Source organism: Rana temporaria, chromosome 1 (assembly GCF_905171775.1).
Source record: "Rana temporaria chromosome 1, aRanTem1.1, whole genome shotgun sequence".
Classification (NCBI taxonomy): domain Eukaryota; kingdom Metazoa; phylum Chordata; class Amphibia; order Anura; family Ranidae; genus Rana; species Rana temporaria.
This window is the reverse complement of record NC_053489.1, coordinates 245,029,751-245,052,153: the sequence shown is the minus strand read 5'-3', so window position 1 is coordinate 245,052,153 and position 22,403 is coordinate 245,029,751. Positions and strand designations below refer to the sequence as shown.

The 22,403-nt window shown below is 42.5% G+C and overlaps 1 protein-coding gene across 2 annotated transcripts in view; it reads right to left on the bottom strand.

Annotated features, from left to right (window-relative positions):
- Window positions 1-22,403, bottom strand: part of SLC39A2 (solute carrier family 39 member 2) — a 52,223-nt gene that overhangs the window by 13,501 nt on the left and 16,319 nt on the right. Inside the window, exon 1 of one of the 2 annotated variants that reach the window (XM_040352566.1) lies at window positions 3,753-4,132. The exons of the other annotated variant lie outside the window; for it this stretch is intronic. Coding sequence (XP_040208500.1) covers window positions 3,753-3,867 — 115 coding nt within the window. The 5' untranslated portion in view covers window positions 3,868-4,132. Of the gene's footprint in view, window positions 1-3,752; window positions 4,133-22,403 lie in introns of those variants that run through there. 2 annotated transcript variants of the gene reach the window in all.

The window sequence follows — 22,403 nt, the reverse complement described above, 5'->3', positions numbered from 1 at the left end:
AAGTAGGAAACGCATCCATTTAGTGGTGGTAGTAATACTGCCATTAATGAATGACTTCCTACACAGACAGAAGTTTACTGTGATGGTCAGGAAAACAGACCATTTAATTTGCTTGTTGGGTGAATCGCAAACATCTGGAGTTCAGGGAGAACCCTGCTTCTTCCCAAGCTTGAATCTTATTCCTAATGACCACCCAAAGATCCGCTACTACAGAAAATACCCTTATATCATATGTTCTGACATGTTCCAACATACTGACAAATGACATGGAATGTTGTAAAAAAAAAAAAAAAACACAGGTAGATTTTTTTTTAGTTAGTTTAAATTACAGGTATCAGATTTTACTGTTATAGGCCAGTAAGTGGCCATCACTTCAGCGTAAGACTAACTGCTGGAACAAATTAAAGTGGATCAAAAGCCAGAAGGGAGAGACAGAGTGGGAATGGTTAGTTAGAACCTTTGTCATGTTTAATTGCTGGCTGTGTCTCAGGTAGGGAAATTCACTCTATTTGTCTTGGTGACCAATGCTTCCAGAACTGAAATAGAGAGAAAACCTATCATTTTGAGCTGTCTCTAGAACAGGAATGGTGGCGAAATCTTCCAACGGGGAAACCTCTGCTGGTGACAACTATCCAAGAGGACATTTACGCAACTTTGGAAAGATCTTTTATTTCTTCCTGTTGTGCCTATGAGGAAGTAAAGGTACATTTCTTAAGTGGGATACAAATGATAAAACAACCTGTCAGGGATTTAAACATTCCCTACTCTATCTAAAGCATAAACAAGTTATGTAATATACCGGTACTTTAAGCCTGAGTTCACATTAGAATGTGGTGTGGGAAACCTGTGACTTATTGAAATTGCACTGCCCTTGTGATCTGCTGAAGGTGTCAGTGCAATCTTAACGACACCCCAAATGCAGATCGAAAACACACTTGCCTGCATTGGATCACATGGTACAAAATGGCCATGCGGCCCATTTGCAGTTTGGTTCCAAAATTGGTGCATGTATGACTTTGGTGCGGTGTGGTGCAAGTTGAGCCAATTCAAAATAAATGGACTCATAAAGGACCACACGGAATCACACTTCCTGTGCGATTTATATGTGGTTCATATTGTGAACCAAGGCGGTTATACTTATAAAGCAGTTAACAAGACTTTCACCAAACATTCCTTGCAGGTCAATGAATCAAGTGAGTCAACGAGTCAATTAAAACACATGCACAAGACAAATTCACATGCAGTGAATGTTTAATGAAAGTCACATTCAATGCTTTATAAACATACTCCTACAAGTTCATCATATTTACATTTCACTAGTATTATATTCCGCCTTTAGGATGATCAGCTTGATATAGACACCAAGACTGGCTTTGACACAGTAACAAGTCACGTCAAGCACTCTTCCTTCAATTTAGAGCCTCTTTATCAATCCATTTTTTCATCAAAGATTCATACATTTCCACTGGGAAAGTTTGAATCTTGGGTAAAAACATGAATAAATTGAACTCGTATGCCGCGTATTTTTTTCAGACGGATGTTGGCTCAAACTTGTCTTGCATACACACGGTTGCACAAATGTTGTCAGAAATTCAGAACGCCAAGAACGCGGTCACGTACAAGACGTACGATGGCACTATTAAAGGGAAGTTCAATACCAGTCGTGTTAGTAGAAGTTTGGTGAGAGACAATTCGTGCTTTTCAACCTTAGTGCTTTTCAGCCCGTAACAGCATGACAAATGTGCCATCTCCATTATGAACGCTAGTTTTACCAGACCGAGCGCTTCAGTCTCGTACTTGATTCAGGGCATGCGTGGAATTTTGTGCGTCGGAATTGTCCACACGCGATTGGAATTTACGAGAACGGATTTTGTTGTCGGTAAATTTGAGAACAAGCTCTCAAATGTCCGATGGAGCCTACACACGGTTGGAATTTACGACAAAAAGCTCCCATTGAACATTTGTTGTCGGAAATTCCGACCGTGTGTACGCGGCATTCGTTTATGTACTATGCACATGCATCATTTTTTTCAAATCACAAGCCCACATTTTTCACAGTTCTTACATCAAATAATAGTAATAAAAAAAAGAATCACTTAGCATTTAACAATACATATATGTTTGATAGTTAAAAAATAAATCTATATGGCAGCACATAAAGTAAGTACTTCACATATTCCCTTTACATAAAATCATATATTATCTGTTTTTCTATTTTACTAACACTCAACAAATGGGTATGCTATTTTGTAATATAAATAAATGTGTTTCAGGTTACGTTGTTAATTTTATACAATATGTAGCCACAACTGCCCAAAGAAGAAACGCTTTAAATCAATACCAAATAAAATACTTTGATTTGCAGCTTTTTCTTTAATGCTTTCATAATAATAGCTACTATGGGCCAGATCCATGAAGTGCGGCGCTTCTTTACGGCAGGCGTAGTGTATCTCAGATACACTACGCCGTCGTAACTTACAGCTAATTTCCCGTATTCTCAAAGAATTTGCGCCGTAAGTTACGGCGGCGTAGTGTAACTGTGTCGACGTAAGGGCGCGCAATTCAAATGGATGTGATGAGGGCGTGTTTTATGGTAATACGTCTTGACCCAACGTAAATTACGTTTTTTCTGAGCGGCGCATGCGCCGTTCGTGGGGGTATCCCAGTGCGCATGCTCGAAATTAACCCGCAACAAGCCAATGCTTACGACGTGAACGTCATTCTACGCAAAGCCCTATTCGCGAACGACTTACGCAAACGACATAAAATTTTCAAAATTTGACACGGGAATGACGTACGTTCGTGGATCGCCGTATCTAGCTAATTTGCATACTCGACGCGGAAATCGACGGAAACGCCATCTAGTGGCCAGCGTAAATATGCACCTTAGATCCGACGGTGTACTAAGACGTACGCCAGTCGGATCTAGCCCAGCTTCAGGCGTATCTTGTTTTGTGGATACAAAACAAAGATACGCTGGAGCAAATTTGAAGTTACGCGGCGTATCAATAGATACGCCAGCGTAACTTCTTTGTGGATCTGGCCCAATATGTTTATATAAGTGTGCTATACTTAGAGCGGAGGTTCACCCATAGCGAACACATTTTCCCCTTAGATGGATGCTCGTTTTGTCTAGGGGAATCGGCTATTTGTTTTAAAATATGATCCGTACTTACCCGTTTACGAGATGCATCTTCTCCGCCGCTTCCGGGTATGGGCTGCGGGACTGGGCGTTCCTTCTTGATTGACAGCCTTCCGAGAGGCTTCCGACGGTCGCATCCATCGCGTCACGATTTTCCGAAAGAAGCCGAACGTCGGTGCGCAGGCGCAGTATAGAGCCGCACCGACGTTCGGCTTCTTTCGGCTACGAGTGACGCGATGGATGCGACCGTCTGAAGCCTCTCGGAAGACTGTCAATCAAGAAGGAACGCCCGCTCCCGAAGACCCATACCCGGAAGCGACGGAGAGGATGCATCTCGAAAACGGGTAAGTACGGATCATATTTTAAAACAAATAGCCGATTCCCCTAGACAAAACGAGCATGAAGCTAAGGGGAAAATAGAAAAAGAAAAACGAATTGGGTGAACTCCCGCTTTAAGTTAATTTAATTCAGGCAGGATATTTTTTTTTATTCTGTTTTACATAAAGCAATCTCAAATGCTAGAGTAAATTCTAATAAAACCCACACTGAGAACAGTAGAATTAGTTCGCAGCCCCTATGCACAAAATAAAGAGAGTTGATAGCTTGGTACCTGTGACACTTTTTTTCAGGAACCAGTTGATAAAGGCAGGAGCCATCCCACAAATCAACGTCAGGAACAGAAGAGCCACCAAACATCCAACTTTCACTGCCAGAAGAGGCTCCATAGTTGCTTTGGGTGTTTTCGTTACAGATGTCACTTGTCTTTACTTTTCAGAATGGTTCGAACAATGAGCTTTCCTTCACCTTCTTGTTCTTACAGCTTCTCCTCCAACTTCTATCCTGTTACTCATACATCAATTTATTAACCTCTTAATTTCCATTTCTTTCTTCTGCCACCTTAATTAATTACACTTCCTATTATGATCCAACTTTATTCCTTCCTCCTCCTCCTTCTCCTCTGTTCTCCTCTCCACAGTGATTTACGTATTCCCTTCTATTTATATACTATTATCCATCTCACCCCACCCTATACTGCTCTTTACTGACCTGTCTGCCAGGTTATCCCAATATTTAGTGACTCATTAAGGTCTTGGAATAATTGTGAATGCCAAGTAGCAGCTCATGTGTCAATAATCACTGTTTGCTAAAGTCATTATTATATACTTGTTAAAGACAAGTTGGTCTTTTGCTAATGCTGATGAAAGTTAAAGTACAGTAGAGGCCCTTTGAGCTCAAAGGTAAAGTTTTTTTTTTTACTTTACAGCAAACTTTTATACATTAGTTCTATAGAAAAAAGGGAAAACAGATAAAGTGCTGGCAACTGGCTTAAACTACCAGACAGTTATATATGAACCGTGATTCAGCAAACATTTTGGTGTGAAAGTTCATGTTAAATGCTAGAAAGCAACATAATAGTTTTAAATCTACAATTGTACAATTTTTTCTTATTTCTTTAGAATTTTAACCTAAATATAGTGGGGCAGATCCACATACATCTGCGCCGGGCGCAGCGTATCTAAGATACGCTACGCCGCCGTAACTTGTCTTTTTTCATTTGAATCCACAAAGAATCCGCGCCGTAAGTTAGGGCGGCGTAGTGTATCTCTTGCGGCGTAAGGGCGTGGAATTCGTGACCCGACGTAAACAAAGTTTTTTTTAACTGCGCATGCGCCGTCCCTGGGGGTATCCCAGTGCGCATGCTCGAAATTAAACCGGAAAATCGGAACCAGCCAATGTTTACGACGGTGACGTCATTCTACGCAAAATCCTATTCGCGAACGACTTACGCAAACGACGCAAAAAATTCTAAATTGTACGCGGGAAGGACGGCCATACTTAACATTGAGTACGCCTCAGAATAGCAGCTTTAACTATACGCCGGAAAAAGCCGAACGGAAACAACGTAAAAAAATGCGCCGGCTGGACGTACGTTCGTGGATCGCCCTAAATAGCTAATTTGCATACTCGACTTGGATTTCGACGGAAACGCCACCTAGCGGCTGGCGAAAAATTGCATCTAAGGCCCGGTATACACGAGCAAACATGTACGATGAAAGCGGTCATCGTACATCGTACCGTACATGCCTGCCAGAGGGCTTCTGTACGATGGTTGTACTAACCATCGTACAGAAGTCCGCGCGTAAACACTACGCGGGGCGTGTCCGCGTCGTCGCGACGATGACGCGGCGACGTGGGCGGGCCTGCCATTTAAAGGCTTCCACGCATGCGTCAAAGTCATTCGACGCATGCGAGGGACGGCGGGCGCTCGGACATGTACGGTAGGTCTGTACTGACGACCGTACATGTCCGAGCGGGCAGGATTCCAGCGGACGATTTTAAAACACGTCCAGGAATATTTGTCTGCTGGGAAAAGGCCCGGCGGGCAAATGTTTGCTGGAATTCGGCCCGCTCGCGCCTACACACGACCGAACATGTATGCTGAAACTGGCCCGCGGACCAGTTTCAGCATACATGTTTGGTCGCGTGTACGGGGCCTAAGATCCGACCGGTGTACGAAGACGTACGCCTGTCGGATCTAGCCGAGATGCCGTCGTATCTTGTTTTGAGGATTCAAAACAAAGATACGACGCAGGAATTTTGAAATTACGCCGGCGTATCAATAGATACGCCGGCGTAATTTCTTTGTGGATCTGCCCCAATATATATATATATATATATATATATATATATATATATATATATATATATATATATATATATATATATATATATACACACACACACAGTATACACAGTGCTAAGCATAAATGAGTACAGCCCTTTTGAAACATAGGATTTGAATCAATATCTCAATGAACACAAGAACAATTTCCAAAATGTTGATAAAACTGAGTTTTATAAAAAAAAATTTTTTTAGCTACATAAAGGTAAATTTGACTGCTTGCCGACCAGCCGCCGTCATTGTACTGCGGCAGGTCGGCTCGTTCCCAAGAATCGCCGTAGCCGTACATCAGTCCCTTTAACAGCCAATAGACATCGTGGCTGTCGGGCAACCTGCAATCGCTCCACAGAGGGTCAGAACGGGGATCTGTCAATGTAAACAAACAGATCCCCGTACAGAGTGATTGTCTGTTCCTAGTGATTAGATACAGCGATCTCTCTGTACTCCCAGTCAGTCCTCTTCCCCAACAGTTAGAAACATCTCCCAGGGAACACATTTAACCCTTTGATCACCACTAGTGTTAACCCCTTTCCTGCCAGTGTCATTTATACAGTAATCAGTGCATTTTTATAGCACTGATTACTGTATAAATGAGACTGGTCCCAAAAAACTGTCTGATCTGTCTGCCGCAAAGTTGCAGTCCTGCTAAAAATCATTGATCCTTGCCATTACTAGTACAAAAATTAATAATAATAAAAATTAATAAATCTACCCCCTATTTTGTAGATGCTAGCGTTTGCGCAAACCAATCAATATACACTTATTGCAATTTTTTTTACCAAAGATATGTAGAAGAAAACATATTGGCCTAAACTGATGAAGATATTTTTTTTGTTTGGGGGATATTTATTATAGCAAAAAATTAAAAAATATTGTTTTCTTTTTCAAAATTGTCAGTCTTTTTTGTTTAAAGCGCAAAAAAAAAAAAAAAAAACTACAGGGGTGATCAAATACCACCAAAAGAAAGCTCTATTTGTGGGAAAAAAAGGACGTCAATTTTGTTTGGGTACAGCGTCGCATGACCGCACAATTGTCAGCTAAAGCGACGCAATGGCATTTTGAAAAAAATGGCCTGGTCATTAACGGGAAAAATCTTCCGGGCTGAAGTGGATGCAAAAATGAATACACCCTACAACAAAAACGACTCCATCTAGTATTTTGTATGACCTCCATGATTTGTAAGGACAGCACAAAGTTTTCTAGGCATGGAATGAACAAGTTGGCGACATATTGCAACATCTATCTTATTTCATACTTCAAGAATGATCTCTTTTGGAGCCTGGATACTGGAGAGTGATGCTCATCTTGTCTCTTCATAATTCCCCATAGGTGTTTGATGTCACAAGGGGCAGGCTCTCCAGGTGATGTCATCGGATGCTAGACAGCGGGCGACAATACAATGGGGGAACACAGCCACAGAAGAGGAGCAGCTTTTGTTTTTTAGCTGGTAACCGGCGGCGAGGAAGAAGACAGCAGCGAGAGAAGATAGCACCGGGAAGAGGCAGCATCGGGAGAAGATGGCAGCAGGAGAAGAAGACAGCACCAGGAGAGATGGCAGCAGGGGAAGACAGCACCGGGAGAGACGATGGCAGGAGAAGATGGCACCAAGCGAGATGGCTGTGTGAAAACGCGGCTTAGAGCTATTTTTTTAATAAAGGGCTTGTCAAAAACCAGCTCGTTTCCAAATTTCACTGCTTTTTGAGGTGAATGGGTAGGGGTGCGATGTACCCCTATCCATTCACATAGGGGGGTAGGATCTGGGGGGCCAGGATCTGGGGGGCCCTTTCTTAAAGGGGGGCTTCCAGATTATGATAAGCCCCCCGCCCGCAGACCCCGACAACCACCGGTCAGGGTTGTCCCTATGAACATGGGGGCAAGGTGCTTTGGCAGAGCCCCCTCCCCAAAGAACCCATCACCCCATGTTGAGGGCATGCGGACTGGTATGGTTCAGGAGGGGGAGGCGCTGGCTTGTCCCCTCCTTTTCCTGACCTGCATGCTCGAATAAGGGTTTGGTAGGGATTCTAGGGGGGACCCCACACCATTTTATGCAAAAAATTACCGGGGGGGGGGACCCCACGTCGTTTTTTTTTATATATTTTTTGCCAGCAATTTTATTTAATTGTTTTACATTCAGCTGTGATTTATTGGTTGTCAAGGATGCGACGGCTAGCTTCCTTGCCCCCACCTTAGCAACCAGATATAAACAGTGTTTTAAACTGAAAAATTAAAACCGCAAAATGCAAAACACATCAAAAGTCGCATCACAAACACAACACTTGCATTTCTGGTGTAATTCCATTACAGTCTATTAAGCGCAAAGCGTGGAAAAAAGTCCCGACCCTTTCCAAAAACGCATCGACCGCAAAACGTATACATTTGAATGTGTACCATAGAAAACCCTGTTAAATGGACTGTAGTGCATTTCTGCAAACTGAAAAATGCACTAAAAACACATCCGTGTAAACATAGGTTAAAGGAACGCACCAGCACTTCAGTACAATACACAGTAACCCTTTACACACTGTCTATCCTATAGACTTGCTTCTTGTTTATTTAATGCACGTGGGCTGTGTTTTTGGTGTTGGAGGCGTAATCACTTTCCATTACTTATAATTCGTGCCTTTTGACCTATTGTGATATATATTCTTTACATATGTATGTTCCACTCTGAACGGTTATTAAAATCCACAATGTACATAATCTGTAATTATGTAAATGCAGTGTTATAAATGCAAACAATTAAATATTACGTAAAACATTTATCCACATAACACCAAATTATATAAAAATAACAACACTGTCATAAGCAAAGCAATCTTCCCACTAATCAAACAATAGATCAGCCATACATACCAAAAATAATTGTTGAAAATGTATTAATAATAATGGATTATACAATCCTAAAATTCTGATCACAAAAAATACAAGTACTTGAAAGCTGCTGATACTCCATGATCACATCTAGTAGTTCATACAAACTCCCCCATAAAATAAAATAATAATAAATATATTATAATTGCTGTAGGGTTTTGCCTTCAGGGGCCCTGGCAAAATTTCCGTCCAAATTCACCCATTTTATTTTTTCATAAAGCATAGTACACTGGCCTTTGAACAAATGCCAGCAAATTTAGGAGGCCTGATAATGGAGGGAATTTGTTAAAGCTGCACTTCGGGAGAAGAGAACATTTTTACCACCCCTTCTTCCCACACCCTCTAACCTATGTTGACAGGTTTCTCCTCCTTACCTGGTGAAGCCAGAAATACTCACTTAAGTCCTCCAACCAGGTCCCTTACCACCGATGGCTCCGGTTGTCAAGGACATACAGTAGCAGCCAGCTTCCCGGCCTGCTAGTCATCTATGGACTACCAAAAATCCATAAAGGCACTACACTACTCAAGTTCCAACCTATAGTCTCTGGCACAGGGGCCATCACTCAATCAATGGCCCAGTTTATTGATTTCCACCTACAACCCCTTGTGAAGAACTTATATGCCTACATTCATGACACAAGAGATTTCTTAGAGAATCTGGGGCCCTTCTCGATATTTCAGGATGAGTGGAAACTTGTAACAATGGACATTACATCTTTATACACTTGTATACCCAATGCTTCTGGCTTACAGGCCGTTGAACATTTTCTTGCCAAACAGGACTCTCCTAGGTTACCAAAACCCAAAAATTAAAATTCCACAACACCCATCGCGTTCTCCGTTCCACTAACCAAAAACTACTCCAGATACCCAAGGTCAGATACAAGTCCAAAGGAGAACGTAGATTTGCAGTCCAAGGACCTAGACTGTGGAACGCACTACCAACCAACATCCGATTGGAAGTGAATCACCAGGCCTTCAGGAATAAACTCAAAACCCATCTATTCTGAAGGCAAAAATACAATAGCGAATTGATACTAAGCGCCCTGAGGCGATTCAGTTCGCATGTGCTGCGCTATATAAGTTTCTCACTCACTCACTCACTCAAGTGACGATATACTTGAATGTCTTGGGTTCATTCTTACTAACACCATTTTATGTTTGAGGGAAGAACATAAACACAGATTTGGGGTACATCCATGGGGAGCTCAGCAGCAGCTAACGTGTTTGTGGGTTATCTCGAAGAGCACCATGTCTACCCTTCCCCCTCTATACCCCATGCATGTAAAGAAATGGATGTATAGTGATTATATTTTTCTCATTTGGTCAGGTAGTGAGGATGACTTTACTGTGTTGGTTTACTTCCTGAATAGTATTTTCCCAAGAATAGTGTTCAATCCCAAGTTTTCGCACAATCTGATTTGATTTTTTGATGTGCTTATCACCAACACCCACGGGACCATCGCTACATCTTTGTACACCACACCCACTGACAGAAACACACTGCTTCCTTTTCATAGTGCACATCCTGCACATCTATGTAAGAACTTGCCAATTTCACAATTTGTAAGGGTTTTACTCATCTGTTCAGATGAGAATGACAAAAGGAAGCATATTGAGATAATGTATCACAAGTTTTTGAAACGTGGGTACCCCACTTTGGTACTTGATCTCTTTCAATAAAAGAAACCCTTGGACGGAAGTTGTTGATCCACGGTGTGCTGGCGAATATGTACACTTGTCTGCTCTCCATCTGACATTTCCTAAATAGCTAGGTGGCAGAGTCAGACGATGACATCAGCGGTTGACCCCCGCCCCCTTTTGACTTCACAGACCCAGCATGCCCTGGTCGGTGATGCCTCAACTGGGTGGGGTCATCAGTGCCAAAATTAAACAAAACTAAACTAAAGTAGCCGAATTCCAAAATGAATCAACGAAACAAAATTAGTAACATAACTATTCTACCCATTTTTCTGTTCTGCACATGTCTAAAGCAGATGGAGTTTTATGCTGCCGCAGTCGGGAGAGTTAGTATTGGAATGTTTTTCCTGTTCTTTCCTTGCAGGCTTTCTTGGGCCCGACCCACTGGTCCTGTACTATATAAAAATGTGACAGAGGTCCGATTCAGGGGCGATGAGTGAGTAGGTGTGCATATTACCCGAGATACTGCCATTGCCGGGATCCGTCCACTATGCATAAAGAGCCTCTACAAAGTACTGGAACACAGAGCTACAAAATGCCTGATGGCACCAATGCTGGCAGGTGGGGTAGCCTCTTGCAGGAGGAGTTACTGTCGGAACTCTCTCCATGAGCAAGTCTGTCACCTATATTAACAGGAGCAGATCAGCACTGCAGAGGTCCTCAGCCTGTGCATAGGTACTAAAGAAGAAGAATTAAGTGTAGTGCACGCATTGGAGTCCATGCTAGGTTCACCATGGGACCCAATTCCATTGCTGGGAGTGAGATAGCGGAGATACATCGGACAGGTGGAGAGGGCATTGCTGCATGTCTCTCCTAAATGCAACAGTGACTGTCGTGGTGTATATTAACATTAGGAAGGTTAAATTAAAGCGTAAAGTTGGCCGCACAAGTAAAGGTACCCCATGTGTAAGGTAGTGACCCTGTTCAAGGTGCCTAGCGTAGCCCAGAAGTACCCACCCCGGGGTAGGCCTCTCATATGACCAACACTTGACACCCAACAAGGAGGAGAACATGGAGAACATAACAACCATCTACCACACTACCCCATAGCCCCTACAAGTGCATCAACTGACAGCTGGGACAGTTTATCCTGCATATATTGCCACATGAAGCCTCTTTTTCTTTTTTCTATGTTTTGTTAGAAAGCAGTATAGAGTTGCTTTAAAGGGCAAGTATAGCATTTTTTTATGTAATAAGATCAGCTTGGTCTAAATGTGTGTATGTATATATATATATATATATATATATATATATATATATATATATATATATATATATATATATATATATATATATATATATATATATATATATGGACATCACAGTTGTAAAATATATTTACTGGGTCTGCTTTGTAATGCTACACAATGGTTGTGCTTTACTGCTCCTTCTCATGATGCAAGTCCATGACTTGGTCGGCTTATTGAAAACAATGCACTTTTTTTGTAGCCAATATATTTATATATTTAGCGCATAGCCATAAGTTAAATAAATGGCACCTTTCCCTAGGTATGTTAACATGTAACTATGAACAATCCTTAGCACACACATATATCATGCATAACAATACAGATAAGATTGGTGTCAGACAAGAAACAAATATAACTGAAGAAAATCTAATCATTTAAAGTTCTTCATGCCTCCCCCACCCCTCTAAAACCAGACAAATATCTACATTTTCATAGTTTGTACAAACTATATACAGTCCAAGAAATTATACAGTATCTCATAAAAGTTAGTACTACCCTCACATTTTTGAAAATATTTTATTATATCGTTTCATGTGACAACACTGAAGAAATTACACTACAATGTAAAGTAGTGAGTGTAAATTTGCTGTCCTCTCAAAATAACTCAAACACACAGCCATTAATATCTAAACCACTGGCAAAAAAAAATTGGGGTGAGGTAAGAGTGACATCACTGACCAAACATGGCTACGTGGTCATTATTAAGCAATTTGATTCACAAAATATGGCCATGACCATATTAACCACTTGACCAATGGGCACGTAAACCCCCTTAATAACCAGACCAATTTTCAGCTTTCGGTGTTCTCACAATTTGAATGACAATTACTCAGTCATACAACATTGTACCCAAATTAAATTTTCGTCCGTTTTTTCACACAAATAGAGCTTTATTTTGGTGGTATTTAATCACCGTTGGGTTTTTTATTTTTTGCGCTATAAGAGAAAAAAGACTGAAAATTCTGTAAAAAAAAAGAATTTTTCTTTGTTTCTGTTATAAAATTTAGTAAATTTTGTATTTTTTCTTCATTCTTTTGCATAAATGTGGAAGTTGAAGTTACGCCGAGTAAATAGATACCCAACATGTCACCCTTCAAAATTGCACACGCTCGTGGAATGGTGCCAAACTTCGCTACCTAAGAATCCCCATAGGCAACGTTGCAGGGTATTGCGGAGTATTGTGGGGTATTGCGGAGTATTGTGGGGTATTGCGGAGTATTGCGGAGTATTGTGGGGTATTGCGGAGTATTGTGGGCAATTTTGGGGTATTGCAGCAGAGTATTTTGGGGTATTGCAGCAGAGTATTTTGGGGCATTGCAGAGTATTGCTGGGGCATTGCAGAGTATTGCTGGGGCATTGCAGAGTATTGCTGGGGCATTGCAGAGTATTGACGGGGCATTGCAGAGTATTGCCAGGGCATTGCAGTGTATTGCCGAGTATTGCTGGGGCATTGCAGAGTATTGCTGGGGCATTGCAGAGTATTGCTTGGGCATTGCAGAGTATTGCTTGGGCATTGCAGAGTATTGATGGGGCATTGCAGAGTATTGCTGGGGCATTGCAGAGTATTGCTGGGGCATTGCAGAGTATTGCTGGGGCATTGCAGAGTATTGCTGGGGCATTGCAGAGTATTGCACAGGGAGGGATGGATGGCTGGCTGGATCTGTGACTGCATGTGTCACAGATCCAGCCCGCAGCAGCTGCTGCTGCATGCGCTCTCTCCCCTCTCCTCTCTCACACTGTACCGTTCGGTACAGAGAGGAGAGGGAGGAACCGGCGTCATCACATGACGCCGGTTTCTTTACTAGTGATCGCTCCGTCATTGGACGGAGCGATCACGTGGTAAACCGCCGATATCAGCGGCGATTTACCGTGATCCGTGATCAGCCGGGTCCGGAGGACCTGGCGGTCACGGAGATTCCCGTGTGCGCGCCCCACAGGAGCGGGATTCTGGGAGGACGTACATTGACGCCCTCCCAGAGTTAAGCAACCGCCTTGTAGACGTATTTCGTCTATAGGGCTGTTGCTAACTGGTTAAATCAATGACATCACCTGTGAGATCCTACCCATTTGTTTAGCAGTGGGGCCTAGGAGATGTCATTTGGCACCACAGCTCCAAAATACATAGTACAATTATAACATGAGGGGCACATGTAGAGAAGGCTTTACTCTTGCCTTTAGCAGAATGATTCTTTAGAATAGTGTTAAGTATTAATACATAGGAAAAACAAATTATAAAGAAATAACAAATTCTAAATAAAAAAATCAGAGGCATAAACTATAACCTCATTGATGAAGATATCTGCACAGGCCAGTTTCAGAAAAACTAAATTAAAATCAGTACATTTTAGTTGACTAAAATCTAATGGTTTTAGTTAAATTGTATGCATTATTTAAAGGGGTTATAAACCCTCATGTTTTTTCACCTTAATGCATCCTATGCAGTCATCTGGCAGTCACCGGCCCCCCAGTTACCCCCACCCCCCATTTTACTTGCCTGAGCCCATTCATCTCCTCCACAGGGATGCGCTGTCTCTCCACGGGGTCCCAGCTCTTGATTGGCTAGATTGATAGCAGTGCAGCCATTGGCTCCCGCTGCTGTCAATCAAATATAATGGCTGAGCCCGGCATTTGTGTCTGTGGACGCAAATGCTGGACTCGGGAGCGCACCCCGCAAGGTAACCCCCTCGGGAGAGTGCTTCTCCTAGGGGTTATCTGAAGCGGGGAGGGTGGATCGGGGCCACTCTGTGCAAAACAAGCTGCACAGTGGAGGCAAGTATGACATGTTTGTTATTAAAAAACAAAAAAACGTAGCTTTACACTCACTTTAAGCATTTCTCTAGAATCTTCAAATTCATTATATACTTATGGAGTAAAAAAAAATCAAATAACATGTGTCAGGGGTTAGCTCAAAGGGGATCACCTTCCCTGGGAAAAGGTAGTCCAAATGGCAGGTTTCTTAAAATCTGACTTGTAGCCAGTTTTATTATAAAAGGTTGCATGAAAGTAACACTAGCATAAACAGAAAATAAATCCTTGCCACCCAGGCACTAACTGAACATTGCAGGTTCCTAACTCACTGGTGAAGGGCTTCTCCCAGTCACCCACAAAACAAAGATAATGCAAACCTCTTCTCTTACAAAGCAAACTTCACATAAGCAGTTCTCACAGGTTTTTGCTTCATGAGTCCCAGGCCAAGAGCAAGCCTTTGGTCTAGTCCTGCTTAATTTATACCACCTGTTGGTGGACACAAGTGGACTGCAAAATCTGGCCCGGGACCAGCCCTGCCAAGGTGACTGGTAAATTCCGGACCGGATTCCTCCTTAGTTTTCTGCAAATTAATGCATGCAAGGTGAAACATAATGTCCTTCAATCACCTCGCCTTTCATAATGCTACATACCCCCCCTGCTCAAGCCCCTGCTGCTGAGCAACTGTCTCAACCAAACAATGAACATGGGAATGGGCATCTGCATTATCCTGAAGTTTCCCAGCTCTATGCTCCACTGTAAACTTAAATGCTTGAAGAGTGTGAAACCACCTTGTCACTGTTTTTCTCGTTGTCATCACACATCCATTTGAGAGGGGCATGATCAGTGATTCGTTTGAATGGTCTCCCCAAAAGGTAACATTTCAGGGCATCTAAGGCCCATTTGATAGCTAAACAATCCTTCTCAACAACGGCATAGTTTTTTCTCATATCTTTTTCTCATATCCGTTTAGCTTTCTGCTCAGGTAGACCACTGGGTGCTTCTCACCGTCTTCGATATGGGACAGTACCACACTCAGTCCCACATCAGAGGTGTCTGTCTGTACCACTGGCTTTAAACTCAACGTTCCAGTATCTCAAAGTAATAGGCACAATGGTTTCTAAGTTGCCAATAATGAAGTTAGGTCAGTGGCACACTCCAGCAATTAGGATGGGATTCCCCAGCAGTGGTAGCCTCACAATCTCTAGCAGAAGTCTTTCACTTTTCATGAGGAAAAGTCTATGGTGGTGGACATACAGAAGACCCTTACCAACTGTCAATCTCTTCTACCTATCTCGTGGGTTATAATTAAGAAAGTTGCCATGTGGAATGGTTGGGGAGCTCAAAGCTTTGGAATGACAGCTCAAGAAAATTTGAGTTTTATATGCAAAGTCTAGTTTCGAAATTCCTAGTACTCCTGTGCAGCAGTTTTTTTTCACCATACATCCCCAAGTAAAATTGTATTAGAGTTCTTCTAACAAAAACTTGACAAAAACCTAAGCCTAAGACTTCTCGAGGTCCAGATTAATTATTGGTTCATATCAAACTTAAGTGGGTATTTAAATGCCCTACTGTTTAAATATTAAGACTATTAAGGAAGCAAATATTACAGAAGTGGGATCTTCCCATAGTTCTGGGCTTTATAGAAAGTGCAAACTTAAACCTGGTTCAAAATGTTTTGCTTGTTTTGCTTAGTTTAACCTCAGAAATCAAAGCAGTAGCAATCTTGTCAGCTAAAATAGTCTCAGAAATAGCATCCTTGGGAGTTAAAGAGCTATTGATCATTTTTATGGGACAGGTCAGTGCTTGGACCAATGTTGAAATTGCTATACAAGTGGCTTGCCAACCTTCACAAACCCTGTAAATCAATAGGTTTACACACAGGATATAAAAAATACTTTTCTCTCAAATATTCAGTCATGTCTGCTTCCCCCCATGCATGCGCATGAAAAACTTCCTTTAAATCCTATGGAAAATAGGTACTTCCCTTGTCCCAATGGAGTATGACTGTTTCATTAGAATTAACTGAGATCCTGGTTATGCGTCACTGAACAATCTCAGTGTAGGGAGTTCAAGAATGTGTATAACTTGCAGTGATGTCTAGCCACAGGCATATGCACCATGTAATTAAATTGTTTATAATAGTGTCAGGAAATCTTGAATAGTTTTGTATGTGATAGTTATATTTAATTGGACTACTCTAACTAGTCTAATTGGGCTAGTTATCCAGTTACATTGCCATACTTTCTAAAACGGGAAGCATACCTTTGATTACAAAACATGTTTCTTTCAAACAAGGAACTTGCTAAGCTTGTTTAATAGAAACACACTAGTAGTATAATTATACACTGTCAAAACAACGATATTAATGCACCATATAAATAGTGCAAATCCATTATTGCTTCTTCCTGAAATTATCCCACGTGTCCAGGCTTGACAAAAATGTATATTAATTAATGTCAGCATCTGTAATTCCTTTTCGGCAAAGTGCAAATACGCATGCTCAGAACCAATGTTAAAATCAACCAACAATAGCAGAAGTTAACCAAAGGGTGGCGGTAAAGAGCAGAAAAACCATGTGATGTTGGGAAAGTTTTAGAAAAGTTTGCAGAAAAGTCTGAGCGTGTATATGCTATGGGTGTGACCGGACAACTCCCTTCGGACAAAAATCCAAGGGAAATTTTGTTTAATGTCCGACCGTGTGTACGAGGCTTAAGTCTTTAATTGCTGCACTTCTCTCTTTTGCCGCCAGGTACCTGGTGGTATTAGATACAAGAAGGGCAATGCAGGGTCAGGTTATGGGTATATGGGGTATCCCAGCCAATGGGCAGGGGTTTTATTAATCCCTTGGACTGCTGGGAGAACCTTTTTATGCAGCGTTTGTTTGCCCTTTTCCAATATGGTTGCTATACTCTCTCTCTCACCAAGGATGAGGTCATCAAGAAGAGCAGAGGATGGCAGGGGGTTTTGTGGGTGAGTAGGTGGAGAGACAGACATGTGGGGAGAGAACAGTAATGGCTGATAAGAGAATACAGACAAAGTAAGTGCTGCTGCTGCAGATTCACCTCACTGAGAAATACATACAGACCGTTAATGATTTCATGTTCCTGTTTGGAAAATACTTATGTTGGAAGGTTCACTGAATGTTGTTTCTTCAATGCATGGACTTTCAAATACAATGTTGTGTGGATTACTGTCTATGTGAAGATATATTTCTCAATAGGGATTTCACTTTCTATTCACAAGCCCCAATTGAGTGGAGGCGCTACTCTTGTTAGAGATCCTGTCCTGATCACACAGATTATGAAGACTCAAATACTTTACAGGTGGCGCCATCATACCTCAGTATCCGCAAAGAGAGAAAAGAATAGTGTTACATGTGCCACCTGGATGGTTGGACGTGTGTTGTATTGCCCGGGCTGCAAGGCCAGAGTTTTGGCCTATCCTGGGCACATCTGGCTGCTAGGCTGTCTGAGGGCCTATCCAGAAGCAAGAGAGCAGCGCAGGGTTGGGATTGCGGTTTGCAGAAGTGACAGTTCTGCCGGTCGGAAAACCCGTTGTGGTCGGAGGCAGAGGTGAAGCTGTCACCACTAAGGGACCAACCATCTTATTACCAGAGACCACAGTGAGCAACTGAAGTATGACAGCAGAATTCTCACCATCCAATGATGGTGAAGAATCGTGAAACTTCAGCAGGTATCAAGCCAGGGAACCAGCCAACGGAGGTGACGCTTGCAGAGCAGCCTTGTGTGTCAAGCCAGGGACCGAGCAGGCCAGTGGGGTGAAGCTTAAGGCCGAGTACTCACGAGCAAACATGTCCGTTCGAAATGTCCGACGGGCTGTTTCCGGCGTACAAGGCTGTTTTTTCATTTGGCCCGCTGGCTTGTACACACCAGCGGACGATATTTCCCTGCGGACCTGAACGCGTGCACGTAATCCACGTTTGACGTCACTATAAAGGGAAAGGCCAAAGTCAATGGCGACGCCCTCTGTTCCGCTTTTGCTAGTTACGGCTTTGCTCGTGTTAGTGAAGGTTTGGTTAGAGCTGATTCGCGCTTCTCGGTCTCCAGGCTTTAGCAGGTAGTATTTTCTCGTTCAGTGCGTGTGCTTGTGGGTACGTAGTTGGCATTCGGGTACAGGCGTGCAGTTCGTTCTGCTTAGCAGATTCGTACTGTGCGTTCGTATCTGTGTGTCGTGCGTTCTTTGCAGGTACCACTGGATTTGATTGTGCTTTCTGTTGGAGTGTGTTCTTGACTGACCAGCCAGGCCGGTTTGAAGCCATGATGGAGCAGCAGCGTCAATTTTCGCGAGTTGGTGCTGTTTATGGGATGGCTGCTGGATATGTTCATTATTCCAGTACTTTGGCCAGAAACAGGGGGCGGAGGCGTTTCTGGACCAAGAATTGGTTGCGCCAGCGTGACCAGTTCTCACATATGCCTCTGCTTAGGGAAATCCAGGAGAATAATCCTAATGACTATAGGAATTTTCTCCGCATGACGGACCCCGTATTCAACAGTCTGCTGGATCTTCTGTCCCCCTATATCACGAGGCAGGACACTGTGATGCGCCAAGCCATCACGGCCGAGCAGAGGCTTATTGCCACGTTGCGGTACCTGGCGACTGGGAGGAGCCTGCAGGACCTCAAGTTCTCAACAGGCATCTCTCCGCAGGCGCTTGGGGTCATCATACCGGACACGTGTGCTGCCATCATTAAAGTTATGCACGAGGAGTATATGAAGGTAAGTTTCCTCATTTTAACCTCACAATGTGTCTTTAATAATGTGGCAAACTAACTTTTTATTTTATTTCCCAGATATGCTGTGTGTTTAACTAACGTTCCCTTTTCTCACTATGCATGTTGATATCAGCTTTTACATGTTCTTTTTATTTTGGCCTACCTGCATATTTTGATCTTACCCAATATTAACCTGTCCAGCATGCTATCTTCGGGCCAACCCCCACCATGCCACTATTTTTTTATTTTTTTGGTTTTCTAAAAACAGTTTAAACACCCCCCACCCCCCCCTTCAAAGTGTTTTTGTCCCCATCAGAGGGCTGTGGAGTCTCTTATTAATTAAGTGGGCCTATATATTTGTGCCCCGAAATTCTCCCTTCATAATTTGCAAATGCTATTTAAAAAATGTAAAGTTGCACAAGGATGCTTGTATGATTATGTTTGCAATGTTTATGTGCCAAAGTACTAAATCTCTTTTTTTGTTTGTCCCCACAGCTACCCTCCACACCACAGGAATGGCAGTCTGTGGCTTCCCAATTTGCCGAGCGGTGGGATTTTCCTAACTGCGGTGGAGCAATAGATGGGAAACACGTCCGCATTGTGCCCCCACCCCACTCGGGGTCCTACTATTATAATTACAAGGGTTATCATAGTATCGTGTTGATGGCGGTGGTGTCGGCACAGTATGAGTTTCTATATGTGGACGTGGGGAAGAACGGCCGGATGTCAGATGGGGGAGTGTTCGCACGGACTGATTTCTATGATCGTCTCCAAACTGGTGGTCTGGCATTGCCACCAGATGAAGATAATGTGGAAGGACTTCCGTTTGTGTTCCTAGCGGACGAGGCTTTTGGCCTTGGACCTCACCTAATGCGGCCTTTTCCCCAGAGGACCCTCACCTCAGAGAGGAGTGTGTTCAATTTTCGGTTGTCCAGGGCTCGGAGGGTAGTCGAGAATGCCTTTGGGATCCTCAGCAACCGGTTCCGCCTGTTCCTGACATCGATACATTTGGCGGAATATAAATTGAACACCGTTATATTTGCCTGCTGCATTTTGCACAATTTTCTACGCAGGCACTCCCAGACGTACCTAGCCTCCATGGGCTCTGAGGCAGGACTACCCTCAGAGAACATTCCTGGCCTGGACACTGGTCGCGCTGGCTTGGCCCCCCAATCTGCTCGTGAGGTACGCGACAAATATGTTGAGTACTTCATGGGTCGGGGGGCCATTGCTATGCCAGATCATATTTCTTTCTAATTCGGCCCCCAAAGAAAGGAATATTCTCACAACTAATAAATAATTAGACCATTGGACTTTATACAGTTGTTTGTCATTACTGCTTTTTCTCTATTTTTCTGTCTTCCAGGTTATCTCCAAAAATAGTGCACTTCTAGTGCCAGATTTACTTACTCAGATGTATTAACTAACCACATTTGCACATTATTCACTCATCTACTAACTGGGTATTCAGTCTAGAAATAAGAAGCCACTCTTTTTTCTGCTTTTGATGTCTCATTTTTTTTTTTTATTTTAGTCATTTTTTAACAAGAAATGTGTATTTTTAGGCAGAAAACATTTCCTGCAAATTCTTGAGACAAAATATTGGCTTTTAATTATTTATTTTTTTGTCTTTATTGACAGTGATTATCAATAATAATGATCGAAACACAATGTAAGAATAATTTCACTGAAACTATACGCAAGAATTTTTGGGCTTGTCATTTGTTTGTGTCTAATTTTTTTAACAAGATTTTAACACAACACAAAACTTTTTTTTTTTTTTACAAAAATTAGTTAACTTCTTTCTTTAGGTGAGATTTATTGTTCGTTTTGTGATCTGAAAATGGAAACATTTACAAACCAAAAAAGATCAACACCAAACAAAAATTTAAAAAATGAACAGCAGTCAGTCATATGGATGGTGTGCTTTCACACTGGAACACGCCAAAATTTCTAAATGCACACATTCAGTGAAAACTCGCCAAATGTCATTGGTTAAACAGACAAATGGCCACATGTGCTATCTGACATCATGGGTGATCAATGTCTGTGTTTTGTGGGAGCAAACCCTTCCTCTCAACTACTTGAGGATCGAGGAGGGGTTTGTACCCACAAAGCACAGACAATAGATAGTCTGTGATGGCAGCTAGCACATATTGGCACACTGTGTGTGCATTTAGAAATTTTGGCGTATTATAAAGTACAAAAATTAAAAAGGGTTTTGTGGGCGGGGGATGGGCGGGGGATGGGATTCTGTGGTTCAGTCTTTGACACGGCCCATCATGTCCATGATATTTTTGTAATTTTGGTTGATGACTAGCATCCTTTGTCGCATGTTCTCCATTTCCGTGCTACACTCTGAAATGACATTTCGCACATTCTGCTCCATGACTAGCATCCTTTCCTGCATAATGTCCATTTCCGTGCTGCACTCCATTAGTTGCTGTATAATGATAGAAGCACTTGCACGTGAAAAATGTGCTACTCCATCTTGATCCCCTAAAAAGAAACAAATTGGCATTCAAAATATGTAAATAATTTCCAGCCTATCTGCATATGTTTGGCCCTATTAATATAGGGGTGACACTGACCTGATGGCCTGATAATTTCCACATCCCCAATTTCTTCATCTTCTATCACTCCTCCTTCTTCCACCACCTCCCCATCATCTTCTATCACTCCTCCTTCTTCCACCACCTCCCCATCATCTTCGACTCCTCCTTCATCCATCAATCCACCTTCTTGCAATTTGCCAAATTGTTCTTCCGCCACTTGCCCTTCATCTGATATAAATTCTAAGTCCAAAATAACTTCTTCCTCCTCTCTTCCTTCCTCCTTTCTTCCTTCCTCTTCTCCTTCCACATCCTCTTCTCCTTCTACATCCTCTTCTCCTTCCACATCCTCTTCTCCTTCCACATCCTCTTCTCCTTCCACATCCTCTTCTCCTTCCACATCCTCCTCTCTTCCTTCCCCAGCCTCCTCCTGCTCAACATGTGGAGGTGTTTGATTTTCCGGGTGTCTGGCCCTCTCTGCCTCCTCCAATTGCTGGCGTCTTCTTTCCCCTATAAGAAATAATAAAAAACAAAAGGTATACTCATCAGCACACTGATATTGGATATCATAAATCGCACACATTGCATAGACGATACATTTATGATGATTTTTGGTTGTTTATTCTTTCAGCAATCCTCCATTTTTGGCGTAGTTCTAGGCCAAGCTCTGATCCTGCCCCTTTTTTGCAAAGAAGTGACACAAATGGATGTCCCCCCAAAACAT